Genomic DNA, 22,046 nt, shown 5'->3' with positions numbered 1-22,046 from the left:
TTTTCTCAGTCACCATTTATCTTCGTGTCTTGTCTTAAAATTCCGCATGCTCCCATGGTAAATTGACAGTAGTATTTGTTATTCGAAGAAAGTACAGATTAATGTATGCTGATGACCCGTCAGAAAACTAAAGAATTAGGCTAATGGATTAAACGTCAGGAGTGGAAGTATTTGAAGATTCGGGTACTCAACATTAGTGAAACTTAACACAAACTTGGAATAGATTCTGTAAGAGTTTCCCTCGCTTTCCGTTTCGTATATTCTTTGTTAGTGGATACTTACTGGACAGCCATCTTAATTAAATGCTATTAGGATAACGTCATTTATTGTTGCTTCTTTTTACTTAAATCAAGAAGCATTTAGGATAAGTCAGACAACCCAAATGGACCTCAAATCAGAGTAAATGTTTATAAAATGCATTTCCCCAGCCACCACACTATCTATTGCTCATATCCGCTCTTAACCACTGGCATTTCCATCAAGTCTCTGGGGATCTGTTTCTCCTCCCCACCGTTTTATTCTGTCTCCGGCAATTGAAGCCTGCATGTCACAAAGTTGATGGGATGCTGAAAATTAAAAGCTTGATACAAGAACTTTCTGAACTATATTGGTTTGGTGTTATTTTTGCCCGTTCTGTGCAAACGACTTGCATGCGCAAATAAAAAAGTATTCATAGGATGTTCGGGGCAGTTTTGCTCACCTCCTTGTCCCAATTAGTTTTATAGATCATCCAGAGCAGGACGAGGCTTTGAACTGTAATTCCAGATAGCATCCCAATCCAAATGCCCTGAATGAAAGTCATTACACAATATGAAACTTTTTCACAAGTGCGTATACAGCTTGCACCTTGTGATGCTACCCATTAAATAAAGCGTAGTCAACTAATTGGACAAGGCCATGGGAGAAGGGAGATCGAGCTAGCCATATACCTGGACACCCATGTTTAATACATATCCCAGGACTAGACCAACAGGAATGCCGAAGACGTAGTAGCAAATTATGTTCACATAAGCCACATAGGCTTGCCACCCAGCTCCAATCGCCACTCCTGCAATAGTACAACGTTAATCAACAGACCCCTTAAAACTTTTGGAAGGCACGTAGGAGTCCAATGGTGTACCCGAAAGAGTAGGTTGAACACTGTTAATAATGACGCAGGCAACTAGCAGAGGTGTTAGGTCATATACAGATCGCTGAACTTCCTCGCTGTTGGAGAATAAAGCAGGGTATTGCTTTCGGCTAATAACCAGAACCAGAGCAAGCAAGATTCCGGCTGCAAGCGAGGTTAATGTGACCACTACCACTGAAAATTTCGCAGTTCTTGGATGCCCTGCTCCCAGTTCATTGGACACCCTCACACTAAAACCATTCCAAAAAAAAAAAAAAAAAAAAGATGAGCTTTATTTTTAGCGAAAATAAGGTAAATGATTGACGCCTTGTTCTAGAAACAATCGGTAGTAGGATTTAAGTTTTTCCTTTTCTTGCTAACCTTATGGCTGCATTGAATCCAATAGCCACCATGATAGTCCAACCGAGTACATTCATGCTGCGACAACAATAATAAAACTGAGCAATTCATGAAACTGGCCACATGGGCTATGCCTGTCAAGTTTCAGAGCTACTCACCATATGGAGAGGGCATCCACAGCAATCTCAGCGTTTTTCAAGTATCCGGCAAATAGAACTAATGACGTAAAGTACCAGAATTCCAAGCTGCAAGGTTACGGGCGGTGGACACTGATTAAATTGAGATTAAACTACATGAATAATTAATAATACTGTCAATTTGAGGATGCGTACGTTATTCTCGACGGCATTAATTCATCATTGATCTGACCAAAACGGAACATTCTAAGTCTTTGGAATATGATCAAAACTCTAATTGTTTTAAGCTATATTTAGAAGATGTCAGTATATCTTTTGGGTCCAATAATTTGAATCTCCTGCCGCTCTATAGCCACATAATTACATCGCCATTCCATATCAATTTTACTTGTGTGAACATTGGAGTACAGTTATAACCGTATTCAATTAAAATTCACTCAATAACTTCCTAGTAAATTCAGATACGAAAAGAGACACAGATCTCACAAGCTGAATTCTGTCCGATTTGAAATGATTGATGTGATTGAATTTGTCAATTAATTCAGTATAAAATTTATAATTACACTGAAATTATACAAAATTAACACAAATGATAGTAACAATTACATGATTCAATTTGAATTGAACTGAGCAAAACTTAACTTGTGAGTCCAAATTCTAGAAAAAGTTAAACTCATGATCAAAGCACGGGATTTTTTCGAGGTGTGGAACATCTTGTCACCAACCAGAGAAGCCTTATATAATGTGTGGGCAAATATTTTGGTGGACCATTATAGCAGGAAGTGTGCATTTCTGCTATATACTAATCTAAATGAACATCATGAGTTGTCCCGTAATAATCATCTGGACTATTATAGGTCTCTTTCTCTTTTTTTTTTTTTTTTTTTTTTTTGGGTCAATATGGATTACTACAGGTCTGGCGAACAGAAATATGTGGAATGCAATGGTGGATGATAGACAATTCTTCAATGTTTAACAACGGGACCATACGGCTACTGACTCAGGAACGGACAAAGGATATTTCAGCATTACACAGCTATTTGTGCAATAAAATGGTGGACGATGATTTATAAGCCCAAGACATCGTGGATCTGAATTGACTGAACGAGTGAGAATTGACACCGCAGCTAACTAACATGATAAATAAATGGGTAATTTCAGAAACCTCCCTCGAAGTTTCTAACAATTTCACCTAGTGTTTTTGAGATTTTCAATATTACACTCGCCTCCCTCAATCCTATAAAATGACCATAATAACCTTAACATATTAATTTTTCCAGGCAAGCAAATAACCCACTCCTAATCTTATGCATATGAATGCATCACACAATTAGACATTTAATGAAAACAAAGGCAAGATTCATGTATGAAACCAATTATGTCCTAAACACAATTTTAACACATTACAAATTAATTTTAGTTTTAATTGGAGATTTTGAAGATGAATGGAAAAATATATAAGGTGAAGGTTTAACAAGGATGGAGCTAGTGTTTGTACCCCAACATTTGAGGGATAAGATGTTATACTAATGTAGTTGGTGAAATTTTTTGAGTTTAATAATGCTGATTTTTTTCTCTTTTTTTTTTTAACTTAGATTGAGGTTTTAGAATATAAGGGCCGATGGTGCGGTAATCATGGTGATAATGGTACTAATTTGAAATATGAGAATATGAAAGGTTCAATATAATAGGGATGATGGTTGAAAGTAAATTTGAGATTTTATGCGTACGTGTTCTATATTTTTTTTAAAGAATTTTATAAAAAAGTAAAATAAACTTCACAATTTTATAAGAGCATTTTGGATTATTCATTTAAAATTTTGAACATTGAATGGTTATTGTTACCAAAATAATAAACTCAAGGGAGATACATGTAATTTTTAAAACTTCATGAAAATTAGATGAATTTGTCAAACACCTAAAGGAAGGTTAACTATCCCTAACTAAATAAGCACCACAAACAATTCAACCAATACCCATTCAGACTGGAAAAGTCAGATTGATCGACAAATTCACTTGTGGAACCGTGTTACCAAACACGAGTTTAGAAGAGTCAAATTCGCTTGGGGAACCGTCTCACAAAAGACGCGCGGTCAACTCCGTATCGCGCTAGTTACTTATTAAAATACGGTTTTGAAGAACAAAATCCGGCTCCGATGAAAGTAAACAAAACAGATTTTGTATGAATAATGATTTTGCACTGCATATAGTTCTTTTAAGAATCAAAATCAACAAGAAAATGAATTTTGAAGGACCAAAAACTCGAGGGTTTTTTTTTTTTGGGGGTTTAAGAGTAGACGTAGTAAGATTTGCATGGATGAGTTAGAGGAGCTGTTGAAAACTTGGAATTAGTTTGCAAGTACTCACCACAGCATTATTGCAGATGCAAGAGATAACTTGACAAAACCCCATAGATTTTGAAAGGCTTTCCACGAAAATCCAGACCAAGCTTCACCACAGGTGCCGCTGAAAATGTACACAAGCTGCGCAACCACTATGAACCACCACGAGGCATTCAGCATCGCCGCCCCACCCACCAGACCCCACCCCAATTTCAGCATAAACAACCAGCTGAACAAGGCGTGGCCGACTATAGCCACCGCGGCTATGATGGCCATCACTATGATCTTGCTCTGAGCTTGCAAGAACTTCTGGATTGGAAAGTTGAATGCGTAGGCAAATATTTGTGGAATCATCCAAACAGCAAATGTCCCGGCCCACTTCGATATATCTGGTGTTTGTCCTATGAGTCTCAAGATTTGCGCCGCAAAAATCTGAACCAACATTAGAACTAAAGCGGCGGCATTTAGGATCACCCATGATCTCTGCATGTATACTCCGAGCATGTTTAGCTGCCCAGCTCCAAAAGCTTGACCGCAAAGGGTCTCCAGTGCACTTCCCATTCCCAACTGTACATGTTTATAACTCAAAAGTCATTTAACTAAGATCCAAGTTAAACCATCATAAATCCTAGTGCAAAATAGTTTGCAGTTTACATTGACGTTACAATATTCTTGTCATATGCTGCATAGCTTTTGTTTGCCATTTTATAATGATCATTTGAGATTTGACTATTACTATCGGCAATTTTTGTAGCCTATACGCTGTTTCCAAGAAATTGGGAAGACTCGATCTGGGAATATCACGACGACATAACCAACCTAAAATAGTTCAGAAAAATACAAAAATCATGACAAAGGGAGGGATATAACAAGACCAATAATAGTAATACCATCATGCCGAAAGCAAATCCAGCTACAACAGAATTTTCCACTGAAACAGCTGCAAGCTCGATGGTTCCGACTTGGCCGGCAAAGACTTGAGTCAGGGCGCCAATCGAATATTGGCAGATGGAAGTGAAGATGGCTGGACCAGCAAGGTACCACAGTTTCTTGGACTCAGCGGCGAACTCTCTGAAGAAATCTCTAGCTCCGTTGATGGGCTGGATATCATCTTCATCAGCATCAAATGACAAATTGTTAGACTTGTGGAAGGCTGCTTGCAAGGAGTCGTCGTCGTTTGGATGACAGTAACGGCCTGTGTTGGTGAGAAGTGGCACCTTTGCCTCCTCCATAGCTCGATCGATCGGGAGAGAAAGAAAGAGATATGGAGGGGTTTGGTGGGCGAATAGCGAATGAGTTAAAAAGATATGATTTGTGGGAAAGATTGTGTAGGCGGGGAGCGTGGCTCTCTCTATAGATGGAGTTTAGTAGGAACAATTATTGCAAGCCCGTTTCACGCATTTCTCAACCAATCTTTTTTCAATCCTAAACTAAGGAAAAAAAAATTTTTTTTTTTGGAGGTAAAACGAGATCTCACTTGTAACTCATAGTTCTAGTATATGATATGGGGTTTGTATTTGTTACATTATGATACATCATCTCACTCTACTTTATTTACATATTATCATCTGTGACGCCATAGTCATAAGTGTAATGCCCTATGTTCGGATTAGTCTAATAACTTTGGGAGTAAACTATCAAACAAAAGCACTTAAATCCAGTAAACTAAATTGGTGGAACCACGATATGATGGAATATGCTGTACATGTTCTGTAGTTTACAAGTGAGCCCATGAACTAAATTTACTTAAATAGTACCATACTATACTATTTCGTGTAGAAACGTGTATATATATATATATATATATATATATATATAACTTTGACATGAACCACGATTTGGCTTAATCAGCAAATCGGGGAACTACAAATATAGGTCTGTGAGATTTTACACAGAGATTAGTACTGGAAAGTATCGTTTAGAGATGTAGCATTTCATTGCATGTAAATTTGGCTTTGAACTTAATTATATCAAAACCAGTTAAGCTGAGATGAAGCGTTCCGGATTGTTTGAAAAAAATTATCATAACGAGTTACTAATTAGTTTCAATGCTGGAAAATGTCAGTATGCAACAACAACTACTGCTTTATTCAATTATTGACATCACAGCGTATCGTATGCGAAATTGCATCCAAAAAAAAAACAACCAGGCATAGTGATTCTTTTCCCTCCTATCGAATTTGGGTTACATTAAACAAGTTTTTTGCAGAGGAAGTTACCTACCTTACCGTGTCCGTAGTCGCACCGACAACAATAAAAGCCCCTTGGAGTTCGGGCTACCAAGACTAAATAGTTCAAATTAATTGGGGAGTCTGCTTTAACCTTTTTTTTTTTTGGTGAACAAGTTCTACTTTAACAGATCAGGGCTTCACAAGTTGAAAATTTTTCAGGTCAAATTAATTTATGTAAAACTTATGATCATAATTTTTAGTGTAAATTTATACAATTTTGGTGCAAATTTATATTTATCAACTCATACAATTAATTTGATTATTACACCAAAAGTTGTATGTTTTATATCAAGCAACAACTGTTTGAACTTGTGAGACTTCTAATCCCTATCTTAACATAATCCTAGACAAAATAACAAGTCTCAAATTTCTTAAGAGTTACGATTTTAAACACTATATTGTTTGATATAACTTCGGCTTTCATTGCAGAATCTCTCGAATGCTACACCGACTGATAGCAAAATTTGTACTCCTCTATTCCTGGGATATGGTTACTAGTTAATTGAAAAAAAAAAAAAAAGATTCTATAATAGCAGTATTCAATTTTCTAAACATTAATAAATAGAAACCATTGGTAACATGAATCTGTAGAATCATCATTCATGTGCTTGTTTCACTATTTTTGTCTACATGGCAGATGTTCGAATGTGTTTGGATAGGAGATTATTGGGAATAATTTTTAAAAAAAAATACTGTAACATTTTTTTGATGTGATGTATGTGAAATAAAAAGGTGATTAACAAATATATTGATGATGATACAAGTAAATCAACGTGTGTAAATAAGGTGTAAACCAAACACACTCAATATCTTGAATAGCCTGCAGTGGTTCTGATGGGAGGAAAATACAATCCTGAAAGGGAGCACAAGAATAGACATATTTTTACATTTTTAGAGGCTCAAAACTTCAACACTTACTGCTCAGTTAGGGCTGCAGACGAGTTGAGTCGAATTGAATTTTGACCTAATCGAGTCGAGTCTTGACTTAGTTTTATTAAGATCGAACTCGACGAGTTAACAATTTAAAACTCGAACTTGAACTCAACTCGATTTGAGCCGAGCTCGAGCTCGAAAAAATAAAATAATATTTTTCTTAATAAATAACAAAATATTAAGGATATAAATATATACATGTAATTTTACTATTAAAATAATAATATATATATAAATATACTCGAGCTTGCAAGTCAAAACTTAATATTTTGGATCGAGCTCAACTCAAATTGCACGCGAGCAGCTCGGTTCATTCGCTGCCTCTGGTGACATTAAAGCTCAGTACCATGGAGCAGTGAGATCTGGCCAAATACAGCAGAGAGGATTGAATGCGATATCTCAGTTTTCCATGCTGCAGAGTGGGATGAAAAGTGAGCGAAGAGCACCAACCAACGAGTACGGAGCAACCTCGGCAGTGGGCACTAGCAATCCATCCCCTTTGAGTTTCGGGGACTTGCGGGGACACAGTATTGCTCACTAAAATTTAACTAGCCAATCAGATCCTCGGATTGGGATTTCGCTTTTCTCCTGTTTACAGAAAAGAGTCGTGTAACGTTTGTTTATTGTTTATCAAGCAACGCTTGTTTATTGTTTGTTAAGCACCCGATAAAATATACTTGGGTAAAAAGCAAAAAAATCACTTGTGATTAAGCAACCATATAAAAAAGTTCTCGTGATTTCAAAACATATAATCCAATACCCTATGATTTGACTAAACTGAAAAGTTAACGAAAATTATCAAAACTATCGTGTTTGAAGCACACGTGCTTGTTTTGCAACTAGTGTTACTTGAAAACAATTATTTATAATTAATTTTTATTTAATATACCTATATTACCACTTACGAAAAAGTCCTCTGCGATTAACTCAACCTACAGATAAACCTTCTATATTTTTGAAACATATATGTTGGATTTAATCTGAACCTTTCAAAAAATATATTGTAAAGAGAGTAAATCTTCTTGAAGGAAATCAACCACCAGTCTTACGTACATTATTTTTGGGGTATGGTAAAAGTTTTAAATTTAGATTTTTGCTATTATAATATTATCTTAGAGGGTTTTTTTAAGAAGTTGAAGTAGGGTTTTTTTAAGAAGTTGAAGTAAGAATTTGAAAACTTTTTCTTTGCACAAAGTGAAGGAAAATTTTGCAAAATATTTGCTTATATCTTTCTCAAGCTCTCGAGCAGACGGCAAAACCAAACCTTACAATATCAATACAAGATTTGTGAGTGTTCACAAAAAATAAAAGTAAAAATTATCGCGATAAAAAAACCATCAAAGGGGATGTTGCATTTTACGTGTACAATGGATGATTGTGGGTTTTTGTGTGATCATGGTGTTATCCCATAAACAGATATTAACCAAATCAGAACAATTGTTTTATATATAAAAGGGATGAATATTATATTTTTTTGAAATTACAGGGGACTTTCTTATAAGTTCACTTAATCATATGGAGCTTTTCTGCATTTTATCCTTATATATATTATGATGTTTTTGTCATTTCGTCTACCCATGTTAATTTGACGATTTCCATCACGTTATCAATTTAGTTCAAACTACGAACTATCGAATTGTATGTTTTAAAACCACGAAAGCTTTCCCGTATATTGTTTGTCATTTCTTATTGCTGTGTTGCTTGATCAGTCTTTTATCGCTTACGAAATGGATTTTTTTTCATCTGAATTTCTGCTTCTCTAGAAGAAATAAAGCTGCCCGACTTCGACTTTTTGGGGAGAAACAAAGTTCAACCTTTGGTTTTAGTCCTCGCAACACCAAAGGAGACTCCGAGTGTCTCTAGGATTGATTGGGAAACACCAGAAACCCAACCATTACGACTATGGCCTTGCGGTTGGTTGGAAAGGAAGCAGGCCAAACACTGGGAAATAGTATCCAGACGTCCTATTTGATTTATTTTTATTTTTCTGGAGGGTAATCCTATTTGATATTCACAACACCCTCCCTAGTTAATTGATTTAAGAGGAAAACTATAGTTGACAGCTATAAATGGGGCTTTCTTAAAAGCCCAAGTTTATCTGGAAAGTTTAGAGAGACTCGGCTTAGGGCAAAATTTTATAACCATCAAGGAGAAACTTCATCGGGTTGAGCAGCAACTGCTCATCAGATTACATCACTCTTGGCCGCTTGTGGAAGCCAAGTTGGGAAGGACCCTTCCAAAAAATTTCATCACACACGCGTCCGTGGCAAACCTCGATGACCGGATATTAGATGAATCCAATTTTCATGTCTCTACATCATTTGCTTTGGCGTCTGGCTCCCCTCCCCACTGTTGTATTCTTTTTGCAGCGACAGAAGCCTGTATTTGCGTACCAAGAACGTCAGAATACAATAATGAGGAGGACTAATTCCCTTTTCGACTCCATGTAATGGCCCTGAATTGTGAAAATGTCAAGTATACACCTTTTTTTTATATAAAATAATTTCAAATTGGGACATAAAAGGTAGTTGAAAGAAAAGAAACAATGCATTTTTTCATTGTAGAACTTGAAAAACAAAAGAACAGCTTGAGAGACTGTTGGCGTACCTCTTTATTCCAGTTTGTTCTGTAGACAATCCAGAATAAGACTACGGTTTGTACAGCCGTTCCTGATACCATTCCGTACCAGATTCCCTGACATTATTGTATTTAACAGCCCATTAGCTCCAAAATGAAGTTACAGTCATATAATTCATTCTAGTACCTTAATCCGGTGTAACTACTTACTTTGACTCCCATGTTGATCTTATAACCCAGCAATAGACCTAAAGGAATGCCAAACAGATAGTAGCATGCAATATTTACATAAGCAACTAGAGCTTGCCATCCCGCTCCAATAGCCACTCCTGCAGCATAGCCATTGGTGAATTGTCAGTCTTGTTTTTTTGCTTTCAGCATTGTTGAGGGTTGAGATAATCTTCCAATCAAAGGGGAGAAGATAAAAGATTCACCTGAAAGAGCTGGCTGAATGGTGTTAAGAACGATACAGAAGGCAAGCAATGGTGTAAGCTCGTAGACAAGGCTTTTAACTTCATCGCTGTTTGAAAACAAGGATGGATACTGTTGCCGGAAGATAAGGAGAATGGCCGAAAGGACGACACCTAACAGGAAAGACGATACGACCACTACTACAACAGAAAATTTTGCTGTTCTTGGATGAGCTGCCCCGAGCTCATTTGAAACTCTTACGCTGCAGTGACATAATTGACAATCATTTGCGGAAAATTCTCTCATTTTAGTATTATTATTCTTTCTGGATCATTAAAATAACGTTTAATGGTAAGAAGCGTCTGCTAACGAACCTGATAGCTGCATTGCACCCCACGGCAACCATAACTGTCCAACCCAATAAGTTTGTGCTGCAAATTTCAACAGTTTTAGGACAACATGAGTAGCTACAACATCTCCCTCTCTTCCATTAATCAAGGAAGGAAAAAATAGAAACTGTGACACAAACAATAATGCTAGTGAAATACAGTAATTTAGAAAAGATAAGACAGCAATTTAGACTTGTTTAGACTTGTAGTTGATGAGCCAAGTCCTAAATGAGATGTACTGGACTAGAAGTCCAAGAAAGAGACCCCTGTAGTGTTACTTCCGTGGAAAAACATCCGACAAATCAATTAAGATGGCCCCAAACCACCTTGCCATCTAATTAAAGGATGATCTCGATGGTCTTATTTAGTTGTCCGATGGAGTTTAGTGGCACCTTTATGTCCTTCAACGTTATCAAATTTGTTGATGTGATAAAAGTTAAGATAACCTTTAATGCAGCTGGTATAATGTTCCATCATGCACCCTCAAACAGTGAGCACGAAGAACATTTGCAAATGGTGCAGTCAATCCTTGTGCTTTTTCACGTATTTGACCCTTTCCAGCTTGAAGCCAACATCCTGAATTAAGAGTCCTTTAATTTTGCAGTGATATTAACATCTTTTATTTTCTTTCGAAAAATCATATTCCAAGCCACCGAATCTTTATAAACTTGCCACTAAATGCATCATCGCTAGAAAGTTCTATTTAATATATTTATCACTAACCAGAAATTCATTTCGAATTAAAACAAGAATACTTATCCCTTTATATATATGTATATATATATATATATATATACACACAAATAAGCTGCACTATTCATCTTGAATGGCCATGTCTTAGCTAGATTGACCTCAAGCCAATCTCCTTAAATCCTAACCAACCTTTTGTGGGAGATAAAACTTATCAATGGTCGGCCACATGAAGGAGGTAGATTTACTTTCTGTTGGAGAGAACTAAGGCCAGCTTGCAGTGTTATGCTAGCTGGGACAATATAATACGAACCAAATGCATTAGTTGCATGCTCATATTGGCAGTTGGTAGGAGGAAGAAATAAAACCAAATGCATTAATTGCATGCTCATATTGGCAGTTGGTAGGAGGAAGAAATAAAACGAGACTTAAGTCACTTAACAAATCATCCTGATTTCAGACTATCGATCTTGACCTTCAGATTTTATTTCCTATTAACTTTCTAAAGGGCAAATTACATTTTACCCCCATTGATTTAGTTTTTTTTTTTTTTTTTTTTACATAACACCCCTATGATTTCAAAAGTTATACATAATTCTTTCATGATTTGGATTAAAGTATCAAAATAACGAAAATGATCATTCACAACGGAATCATCTAAAATGTCAAAAACACCCTTATATAAAGTTGAAAATTATTTATTAATCAAGAGTGGTTATGTGTATATTTTGAAAAGGATTATATGATAAAACATAAAATCATACGAGATTAGTGTGTCATGTATTTATAAGAGTAATTTCGATATTTTTAAAAGTTCCGTTACAAATGACCATTTTCGTTATTTTGACATTTTAATCCAAACTATAAACGGATTATATATAGTTTTTGAAATCATATGAGGGTTACGTAAAAAAAATACTAAATCATAGGGAGATGAAGTGTAATTTGCCCCTTTCAAAATGATGTCATAGTTCTTAGCAATTCTATGTATTATGCAGTGAGACATGCTCCAAATCCCTTGTCGTGGCAAAATGAAATACGTAATCAAGAATTTGGTATTTGACAACGTAGACAGCCAAGTAACCAAGAACATCAAAAGACAGTCGTGTGATTCCATCATAGTCACATGGTGAGTTGGTCATGGTCAAGAAAATAATGCAAATTTGACACGGTAACAAATCCTGTCTTTAACCGTAATTGGGACTAGATGGGGCGCCGGCTGTATGACACAAATCTGACTAAATTAGGGGGGTTGAAAGCAAATACGTCTGTATATTTCTTTATTTGTCAGTCTAATCTAATCAAATCCCTTCGAACTCGACCCTCGTTTGACTTTAAGAAGCAAATGTCAAGGTAAAGTTGTACTCTCAAATTGTCAAAAAGAATTTCATACTTTTCTGTTAGAGCAGAAACTCTTACCATATGGAGAGAGCATCAACAGAAACTTCAGCGTTCTTCAAATATCCCGCAAAAAGAATTAATGCCATGAAATACCATGTCTCTAAGCTGCATATGCGGAAAGAGCGATAGAATGAAGGCCAACACGTAAAAGAACATTCGTGGTAAGAGATCTAATAGATAGGGATAGGAGGAAATGTTAACAACATTTAACAAACAGAATAAAGAGACTAAAAACATTTGTTTTATACAGGCAAGGATTAAATAAATGGCAGGAAAAAAGAAATCGACAACTGAATTATGATTTCTTTCAAAATTCCTTCCTTTATATCTTCAACAACTATATGTATTGTATTCTCTCCTAATCCTTTTTCTATCATTGTGTCATCAATTATGCCGAAATTCAACCCATCGTGGAATTTTTTAGAGTATAACGTTCTTCCAAGAAAGACAATTGGTTTGATGCTTTTATTGAATTTTCAGAAATTTCATGCCTTTTGCTATGAACTAGAGACTCTGCGGAAGAAGCTAACTATAATCATATCTCACCCCTGCTTAATCCCACACAGAGAATAGAACACAATAATGTAAGAAATAGAAGATGGTGCCTTAATTATGACATAGCACAATAAGAATGCAATAACATCTTCTCTTCGGAGGAAGAACATACAATTGCGCAAATGAAATCATTCTGAACAACTCTCACCAACCCAACTAGTGTAAATAATTAATGGAGAGCATTCAATCTGTAACCGTTGAGTTACTTAAAAAGGAAAGTAAAAAGATGATCGCATCGGAGATGGTCGTTGGCATCCACTATTACATTTGTCGTAGTTTATAGTCCATTATTTTCTGCGGCAATGATTGTGCAATGCCATATGTTAATATTTCACTTTTCTATGGTCTCCCGAACCATATTGTTCCCTTGTCATGATTCACGACTTAGATTGGCTTCCAAACACAATCGGACTGCAAAAAAGAAAAAAGGGCCAAGGACGTACTTGATAAAATGTTGGTACCTAAAAACAAATAGTTTATTTGAATAAGACCCCAACTGTCCGTACCCAAAATCCTTTTTTTTTTTTTTTTTTTGGGAGTTTTCTAGGATGCCCAAAAGGAAATTTTACCTTTTCATGCCCAGTGCATCTTATTATTGTCCACATCATTTCATATCTCTCCCAGATTAAAGAAGCTACAACTAGTAATCGTAATCCTACTATCTATGATTTTCGGTAATGATAATAATAATAATAATAATGATTGTTCTTTCCATGATTTTTTTTTTTTTAAGTTTAATTAGTCCATAAAATATGAGTTATGGTATTTGAAATTGCTCACCATAGCATGATTGCCGATGCAAGAGACAGCCTAACAAAACCCCACAGATTTTGGAAAGCCTTCCAAGAAAATCCTGACCAAGCTCGCCCGCAAGTCCCGCTGAAGATATAAAGCAGCTGCGCCACCACAATGAACCACCAAGACAAGTTCAAAACCACGGCGGCGCCCACCAGGCCCCACCCAAACTTCAGCATAAGCAGCCAGCTAAAAACACTGTGCAACACCAACCCAATTGCCGAAATCCAAGCCATCACCATGATCTTACTCTGGGACTGCAGGAACTTGGCAATTGGAAAATTCGCTGCGTACGCAAACAGCTGAGGAATCATCCAAACCGCTAGAGTCCCAGCTGCCCTTGATATATCTTCGGTTTGGCCAATCAATCTCAGAAATGCCTCAGCAAAAATGTACAGAAGCATTAAGATTAAGGCGGTGGTATTGAGGATAACCCATGATCTCTGCATATACACTCCCAGCATCTCAATCTGTCCTGCTCCGTACGCTTGTCCGCATAGCGTCTCCAGCGCACTTCCCATTCCGAGCTGTCACAAAGAGAGAAAAAAAAAATTCTTTGTTTAACATGCAAAGATTTCTTTGTTGATATGTAAAACATGCAAATCTTGCTTAGCCATGTCAATTGATTGAGTACGAGGTATTCATGTCGAATCTAAATGATACATGCACTTCTTTCGATACGATCCACTTTTTACACGTTAATTTTGGGACTTCTCTTGACCACACGTTAGACAAACTCTGAACAGAATCAGTAGTGTTAGCATAAGTTACCATGATACCAAAAGAGAGGCCGGCGATGACGGAGTTCTCGATGGAGACGGCAGCGAGCTCTAGAGTGCCGAGGTGTCCGGCTAAGGTTTGCGTGATGGCACCTAAAGAGTACTGGCAGATGGAGGTGAAAATAGCCGGGCCGGCGAGGTACCAGAGCTTCTTGGACTCGATGGTGAATTCTCGGAAGAAATCACGGACTCCGTTGATGGGAGGGATGTCGTCAGCATCGGCGACGAAGGACGAAGCGAAGGAAATGTTAGAGCGTCCTAAGAGGTATTCTTGGGACTCATCATCTGATTTGTCAGCTTCCCTTGGGGAAGATAAAAGGAGGGGTTCTTTAGAATTGTTGTCTTGCATGGTGAGATTGGGGTGGCGATCAAGTTTTTTTTTTTTTTTTTGTCCGGCGCAGGGGGGGGTTGAAGGCAGTGTGCGGTGGAGGTTGTACTTTTGGGGAGGTGTGCCGCCTGTGTCTTCTTTTCGTGGTGGCGTGGAAGTTATAAGCAAAGCAGTAGTAGTAATCAGAGTCTGAAGCCCAAGTGGCGTATGCTAATAAATAAATTGGGTAAGACTAAGAGGGGGTGGAGGTGGGATTTGCATGGATTTCGTGCATTAATTTATTTATTTTTTTTAAAAAAAAAAAAAGAAGAAAGACAAGACCACCTTAGGTTTGGTTTGGACTTTGGACTGTCAGGTCATGTGGCATGTGGTGGATATTCATTTTTCGCCAGCCAACAAAAAGAGCACGATTGGAAATTGCTTTGTAACAGGCGTAAATATCTATAAAGTTTTGATCCTTTGGAATTGCTCCAACTCATTTTCTGGAATTGACGTTTACGATAACGGCGTCTACCCAAATGAGATGGAGACATTATTAATTTATTATTATTGCTAGATAATGGCAGTAGTGTTAGGCTGTGGGATGAATTTTCTTCCCAATCGCTCATGGTCTGAAAAGTTCAGCCATAATTTAATTGCGACTGTGATATGCGCCGATTCCCTCTGTACTGGACTCGGGCACGGACGGTTGCACCTGCAATCGTTTCGGACAGTTTTGATCATTATTAACTGCGCGTAATTTTCTTTGTACATCGTGCAACTTTTTTTGCACATCGCGTAACTTCAGAGCAAATTTTTATAGGACCCACGTATGATGCGAAAATCGAGTTATACCTTGTTATCTTAGCCGCACAAATTTTTGAGGAGAAATCTGGGCCATTAACCCATTTCCCTCTGTACTCACCTCTGCCGCCAAATGATTCTATAATGTAGCTACTCACGCTGGCGGTCAACAATTTCCTCCAGAGAAAAATGCTGGACCTACCGATGCCAGAGTGTTGCTGGGATTTTCAAATTCTAATAGTTTTTCCAAGTGAAATTAAAAAAAAAAGAGAAAAATATAATATTATAATAATACATAAATAAAAATAATTTAAAAAATATTCCATTCATATAATATATCAAATTTTTTTAATAAAAATTTTTTATATATACTATTACAGAAAAATTTTTCAAAAAAAATTCGAAAAGGGCTAAGTCATCATACGGAGCATGATGGGGGATAAAAAATGCGGGGCTGACACATATTGGCAGACAAAATGACTAGGCAAATTATTGGACCGTACAGGCCATTGAAAGTTAACTGGGTACCGGACAACGAAGGTCAAAATGAGCGTCCGCATATTGCACGGCTGACGGTGACCAGGTGTAGTATTGAGTATCGACTCTTCGGGATTTTGGCTGAATATTACACTTTGGCTCTTCAAAAATTTAAATATCCTTTGGCATCCCATTGTAACATTTAAGGTTTTTATTGAATATTACACTACCCCCCCCCCCTCCCAAAATTTTTACAAAAAAAGTGTAAGAGCATTCCCTTAAAATCTTATTAATTCTACAGTGATTAATAAATTGTTAAATGTATCTCGTGTTCCTCTAATTTTTTTAATTCTATAATAATTACCAAATAGCTCAATGTAATTTACGATACCCCACTATTAAGGTTGGATGAAACTTAGAAAGTCTCCTAAATTAAAACATAGCAGTAATACATGAACATCCATATACACTAATACTTTAGAGCATAGCAAGATATTAATAAAGTGTAGACATACCGAGATTTGAAGCCATTACATGACCACTAGTTGTGCATCAGTAAAACATTTTCACTAACTTGTTTCCATTTCCAATTATTTTTACAACTTGTAATAAATTATATTTTCTCTTTAATTTATTATAAAAAAATATTGGAAAGAGAGATCTAGTAAAATATAGACATATTGGCTCTTCAAAATGAAAAATAAGTACTTGTAATTACATGACAAGTTCCATTTGGCAAAAAACCTCTTGTTTCCAAGAACGTAGCCAATGGAGATAGGGGAGGGTAGCCACCCCCAAAACTTAAAAAAAAAAAAAAAAACAACTGTTGAGTTATCTATTTATAACAACTTAATAAAATTTCAACTATTTTACCCCGCAACTTTTATTATTAGTTAATTAAAACACTCATTTTCTTTATACCAAATTAATATAACAACTTGTACCTTCCTCACTAAGATAATAGCCATCAAATCCCATCAAATCCTAATCCTGCTTAGGAAGCCATCATCAAAGGACATTAGAGTTGATGCAAACCTGAAGGACATCATCAATCTTAGCTCAATGTCTAGGAAATGCTTATTTGATAAATTGGATGTTGAACGTAGTAGCCTGACTAAAAGCTTGAGCAAACTTGCTCAAAGCATAACTTTTGATAAGGAATCCTTAGATTCTTAGCGTGTTAGTACACTTTTGTGTGTCTCAAATTGAGCCTTTGCTCAACATGTAATTACATCTTGATTATGAATAAAAATTTCTATTTCAGGGGAAAAAAAGAACTAGATAATAGCCGAATTTAATTATGAACCTTTAGTTTTCTAACTTTAATTAAATGATTTGGTTATTGAGTGCTCAATTGGCCACTCATTAAGCGGGGTTTCATCATGTCTTTTTTTTTTTTTTTGGAAAAAAGTGTCTAAATGTAGAGAACACATTGATTATAACTGTATGTATTAAGAAGGTAAGTTAAGCATAATACAGATGTGTCACTAATCAAAAAATAAGGAGATTACAGAAAAAAAAAGTATAATCAACATAAAAAGTCAAACTGTCATTGTCACACTCACAATTTAAATTGCTATTGTATTAGTGATCCGTGTTTTCAACAAAGGCTATCAACACTTCATTACTCCCAAAGCTATTGTATTTTTCCTTTAGAAATTCGTCTATTGTATTTTTAATCTGCAAGTATTAACATTTAAATAATTATTTTCATTCTAATTAATTATTTCTCTCAACATCTAACTTGGACATTTTATATTTATGATTTGTTGATATGTTAGCTTACTTCCAAATTGAATCAAACTTAATTTGTTGGAGTTCTAAGATAAACTTTCACAAAAAAGTGAATTTGCTTATAATTTTTATTAAAGATTTGTCCAAACCATTAGAGTTCTAGTCGTGGTATTTTAAATTAGAATTTAAGGTTTATGCTGCAAAGTACGAGTTTGAAATTTTTTTCTGTTGAATTAATAGTTCCTTTTATATATGCTTTGTTTAGTTTGTTACACAAAGGATGAATGACATAATATGCTAAAATAAACACAATTACTACTACTATTTTTTTTAAAAAAAAAAAAAGAGGAAATACTAAACTTATCTTTTTCTTTTAAATAAAGCAGTTCATAATATGTAAGAGTGAACATTAATCGAACCGAAAAAAAATTCAAGTTTTTTAAATCTGCACATTAACTTTCTTTAACTTTTTTTTTTTTTAGAATATATAATCATTTTCAAGAAATTTCAGGTTTTGCACTCTACTATTTTCCCTGCTAAAGTCTTGTATCGCCAGGGTGGACCGTCAACTCCACCCATCCATCCGGTTACAAAAGTTTAGCCGCCGGTTCCAACTCTCCCTTCATTTAATGCACTCGATCTCAGGGTTGTTTCTTCTCCCCATCAAGAGCAAAATAGTCCGTTTCTTCTCTCCTACCAAAATAAAATAAATACAATAGCCCAGAGGTCACCAGTCATCATTGCGAGCAAAAGGAGAGAGGGTGGATTAACTGATTTCACACCTGTTCCTTCCTTCCTAAAGGCCAAGGGAGGCTGTCGCTGTACCGTCCCAAGCAGTAGGCAGTTTCATTTTCGTCCCACGCACGCCTTCAGAAAAAGAGTTTCACGTGATATAAAATCGAATTTTAATTAGTTCAATCGGATTGATCACCCATTTTGATTAGTATAGTATATATAAAATCGAATTTCTTTTTCTTTTTCTTTTTTTTTTTTTTTAAAAAAAAAGATCTCCTTCTATCTTGTCATGATCCTTAAATCTCAATCATATTCCTTTTAACCAACCATGGAGTGTTTTCAGGCTAAAATTATACTACAAGAGAGAAGAAGGAATAGTCCCAAATTAAAAGGAAGAAGGCATCAACAAGAATAAAAGATTTTACTTGCCTTGCATGCTTAACTAATCTCTGATTCTTTGCCTTTTCGTGATTCCACCCACTTCCACGACCTCTTCCGGTCTTCCTTGAACAAAGCATTTCTCTTCATCACCCTGGGCGTCCCAGCTTTAATCTTCTCCACAACCGCCCATGTATTCTCAGCATGAGACCAACCCGCATTTTCTTCCACAACCACCACATCCACAGCATGATACCCATCAGCCTCGTTTCCCCCCCCAGCCACGTCCATCCAGACATGACCGGCCGCAACCAGCTATTCCACCCAAAACCAGGCCTCATGGTAAACGCCGAGGCGAAATGCCCCCACCGCACGAGCCAGAGCAGCAACAAGGGCAGGGCCAACAGCGGCCATCTCCTCTTCCAGTTCCAGTGAGTGCTACAGGCAAGACTAGACCTGTAGCCTGGATAATTGCTGCATTTTGTACTCTGTTTTGGATCATAGTCATAGTGGCAGGTCTAGCAGTGCTGATCATCTATCTAGTCTATCGCCCGAGGCTTCCAAAATTCGACATCTCAACGGCAACTCTGAATGCAGCCTATCTTGACATGGGGTATCTTCTCAATGCTGATCTTACCATACTAGCAAACTTCACCAATCCAAACAAGAAAGTGAGCGTGGACTTCAGTTATGCGATAATGGATCTTTATTATGAATCAAACTTACTAGCTACGAGATATGTTGAGCCCTTTACGGCACATAGGGCTCAATCCATATTTGAAGATATTCACATGGTCACAAGTCAAGTTAGGCTTCCCATTGCCCAAAGTCAAGATCTGACGAGGCAAATGAGCAGTGGAAGAGTGAGTTTTGTCGTGAAGGGTCTGTTCAGAGCAAGGTCTAATTTGGGTCGAGTGCTGAGGTATTCTTATTGGCTGTACACCCATTGCACTATAACACTAACCGGTCCTCCCTCGGGCGTATTGATAAGCAAAAAGTGCACAACAAAGCGGTAGAAGGAAACTTGACAAAGAGGTGAAAGCTGAAGAGTCTATTTCGTGGGAGAGCCTAGTTTTAGAAACGGCTGATCTGCTGTTTGTCATTTTTCACTTTTCGCATTTTCTTGGTCATGTTCTGTGTTTCTTAGACTTTGAGACAACTTGGATGTATATTATTGTCATCTAATCCTTTGTTTGAGTAAGATTCGATACGAGTTGACATGTTGTACTGGAAAAGCATGTCAGGGGGGGCTTCTTTTCCAACTGCAGTGTCTGCAATAACTCTAGGTAATTAGATCAGGCATTCCAACAGGAGCAAATGCTACTGAAAGATGCCCAACACATCCGATAGTTTGATTTTCTATGTAAGATTTTCTTCTTTCCATTCAGCTCGTACTCTTCCTAATCTGTTTCGTCTGCCAACAGTTGCCAAACTGATGAAGAGGGTTATTTCCTCACCGAAGTAGAACACATTGCACATCTATCGTAGATCTACTTCTCAAAGCAGACCAGAAACTGCAATCTGATTGTATTACTTTTGCCTCTTTATTTTGCGAAACTCAAAACCATTATTAAAATCTGCATAATTATGTTTACCACTTCAAATTCTCCGGAGGTTTCTCCTTTGCGTACTGACAAAAAATCGACCAAGTACAAATTGCTTACAATTTGAATGATCTCTCTCCACTTTAAGATCTTCGGCATTGATGTCTAGTAAAGAAGGGATGCCCTAGAGCTTCATGAGCCGTCATCCCTTGCGAAGGCTCATTCTTGAGGAGCCCTTGCAGGAGATCCCCAGCCGAATGATCACTAAATTGTGCAATGCTAATGAACTGCAAGTAGAAGCGAGAAGACCAAAAAGCAGGATCCTCGAAGACGCGCTACCATAAAATGAAAAAGAAAAATACAAGAGAGACAAAACTTGACGACCTGATACAAATATTGAGGCAAATAATAAGAGAAGCAAAGGACAAATGTTTATTTCTTTGTAAAACTCACACAACTTATAACAGGAAATTACTCTATTTATAGAGTTTAAACCAACTCCACTAACTATCCCACTAACTCCACTAACTATCCCAATAACTCCACTCACTCCACTACTAACTCCACTAGGTACTCCACTAATCCCACTAGTTATTCCACTAACTCCACTAATTAGGTAACATAAACAAATATGATTAATTAACAACGGTAAATACTTCTAACAATTCCTCCCTTAAACTGAAAGTTTATCAAACATTCAGTTTAATATGATTTATTAACTGCACAGACTCCAAGCAGCTTCCTTAATTTCTGAAACGTGGATAACTTCAATGGCTTGGTCATTATATCAGCAATCTGATCTTCACTTTTGCAATAGAGAAAATCAATTATTTCATCCCTTGTGAGCTCCCTTAGAAAATGAAACCTCACATCTATGTGTTTGGTTCTTCCATGTAGAACTGGATTTTTAGAGAGCTTGATGGCAGAACTGTTGTCACAATAAATTGTAGTAGCTCCTTCTTGCTGAACATGCAACTCTTCAAGAATATTCTTTAACCAAATTGCTTGACAGGCACAGGTGGTTGCAGCTACATACTCTGCTTCAGTTATTGATAACGTAACAATTGGTTGCTTTTTTGAACACCATGAAATAGTTGCTGAACCCATCATGAACACATACCCAGACGTACTCTTTCTATCATCAGAATCGCCTGCATAGTCACTGTCAGTAAAACCAAACAAATCTGATTTTTCACCATTCTTGTAAAATAATCCATACTCAATGGTTCCCTGCAAGTATCGAAGAATCCTCTTGGCAGCTAGAAGATGTGTCTCCCTTAGACTTTTCATGTATCTACTAATAAGACTTACAGCATGCATAATATCAGGCCTAGTTGCTGTCAAATACATCAAACTTCC

General features: G+C 36.7%; 3 protein-coding genes across 4 annotated transcripts; 1 reads left to right on the top strand and 2 right to left on the bottom strand.

The window, feature by feature from the left end:
• Nucleotides 1-294: 294 nt before the first annotated feature.
• Nucleotides 295-5,352, bottom strand: LOC140017001 (protein DETOXIFICATION 29-like). Its single transcript, XM_072071341.1, has 8 exons — nucleotides 4,838-5,352; nucleotides 3,973-4,514; nucleotides 1,627-1,713; nucleotides 1,490-1,546; nucleotides 1,121-1,359; nucleotides 930-1,048; nucleotides 701-787; nucleotides 295-540 (listed from the first exon to the last, which is right to left on the bottom strand). Exons 1-8 carry the CDS (start codon nucleotides 5,177-5,179, stop codon nucleotides 460-462), a joined length of 1,554 nt encoding a protein of 517 aa, XP_071927442.1. The 5' UTR covers nucleotides 5,180-5,352; the 3' UTR covers nucleotides 295-459.
• A 3,881-nt stretch (nucleotides 5,353-9,233) lies between these two features.
• Nucleotides 9,234-15,245, bottom strand: LOC113718957 (protein DETOXIFICATION 29). Of its 2 annotated transcripts, none has more exons than XM_027243895.2 (8): nucleotides 14,701-15,245; nucleotides 13,915-14,456; nucleotides 12,598-12,684; nucleotides 10,474-10,530; nucleotides 10,123-10,361; nucleotides 9,899-10,017; nucleotides 9,719-9,805; nucleotides 9,234-9,490 (listed from the first exon to the last, which is right to left on the bottom strand). In XM_027243895.2, exons 1-8 carry the CDS (start codon nucleotides 15,055-15,057, stop codon nucleotides 9,416-9,418), a joined length of 1,563 nt encoding a protein of 520 aa, XP_027099696.2. In that variant the 5' UTR covers nucleotides 15,058-15,245; the 3' UTR covers nucleotides 9,234-9,415. The 2 variants fall into 2 exon arrangements, with proteins under 2 accessions (XP_027099696.2, XP_027099697.2); XM_027243896.2 differs by having other exon boundaries at nucleotides 9,413-9,566; nucleotides 14,701-15,204.
• Nucleotides 15,246-19,106: 3,861 nt separating this feature from the next.
• Nucleotides 19,107-20,510, top strand: LOC140016699 (NDR1/HIN1-like protein 26). Its single transcript, XM_072070286.1, has one exon. The coding sequence runs from the start codon at nucleotides 19,335-19,337 to the stop codon at nucleotides 20,157-20,159; it is 825 nt and encodes a 274-aa protein (XP_071926387.1). The 5' UTR covers nucleotides 19,107-19,334; the 3' UTR covers nucleotides 20,160-20,510.
• The last annotated feature ends 1,536 nt before the right edge of the window (nucleotides 20,511-22,046 follow it).

Source organism: Coffea arabica, chromosome 11c, assembly GCF_036785885.1.
Source record: "Coffea arabica cultivar ET-39 chromosome 11c, Coffea Arabica ET-39 HiFi, whole genome shotgun sequence".
In the NCBI taxonomy this organism is placed as follows: Eukaryota; Viridiplantae; Streptophyta; class Magnoliopsida; order Gentianales; family Rubiaceae; genus Coffea; species Coffea arabica.
The sequence above is the reverse complement of the archived record's forward strand: the minus strand, read 5'-3'. Positions and strand labels throughout refer to the sequence as shown.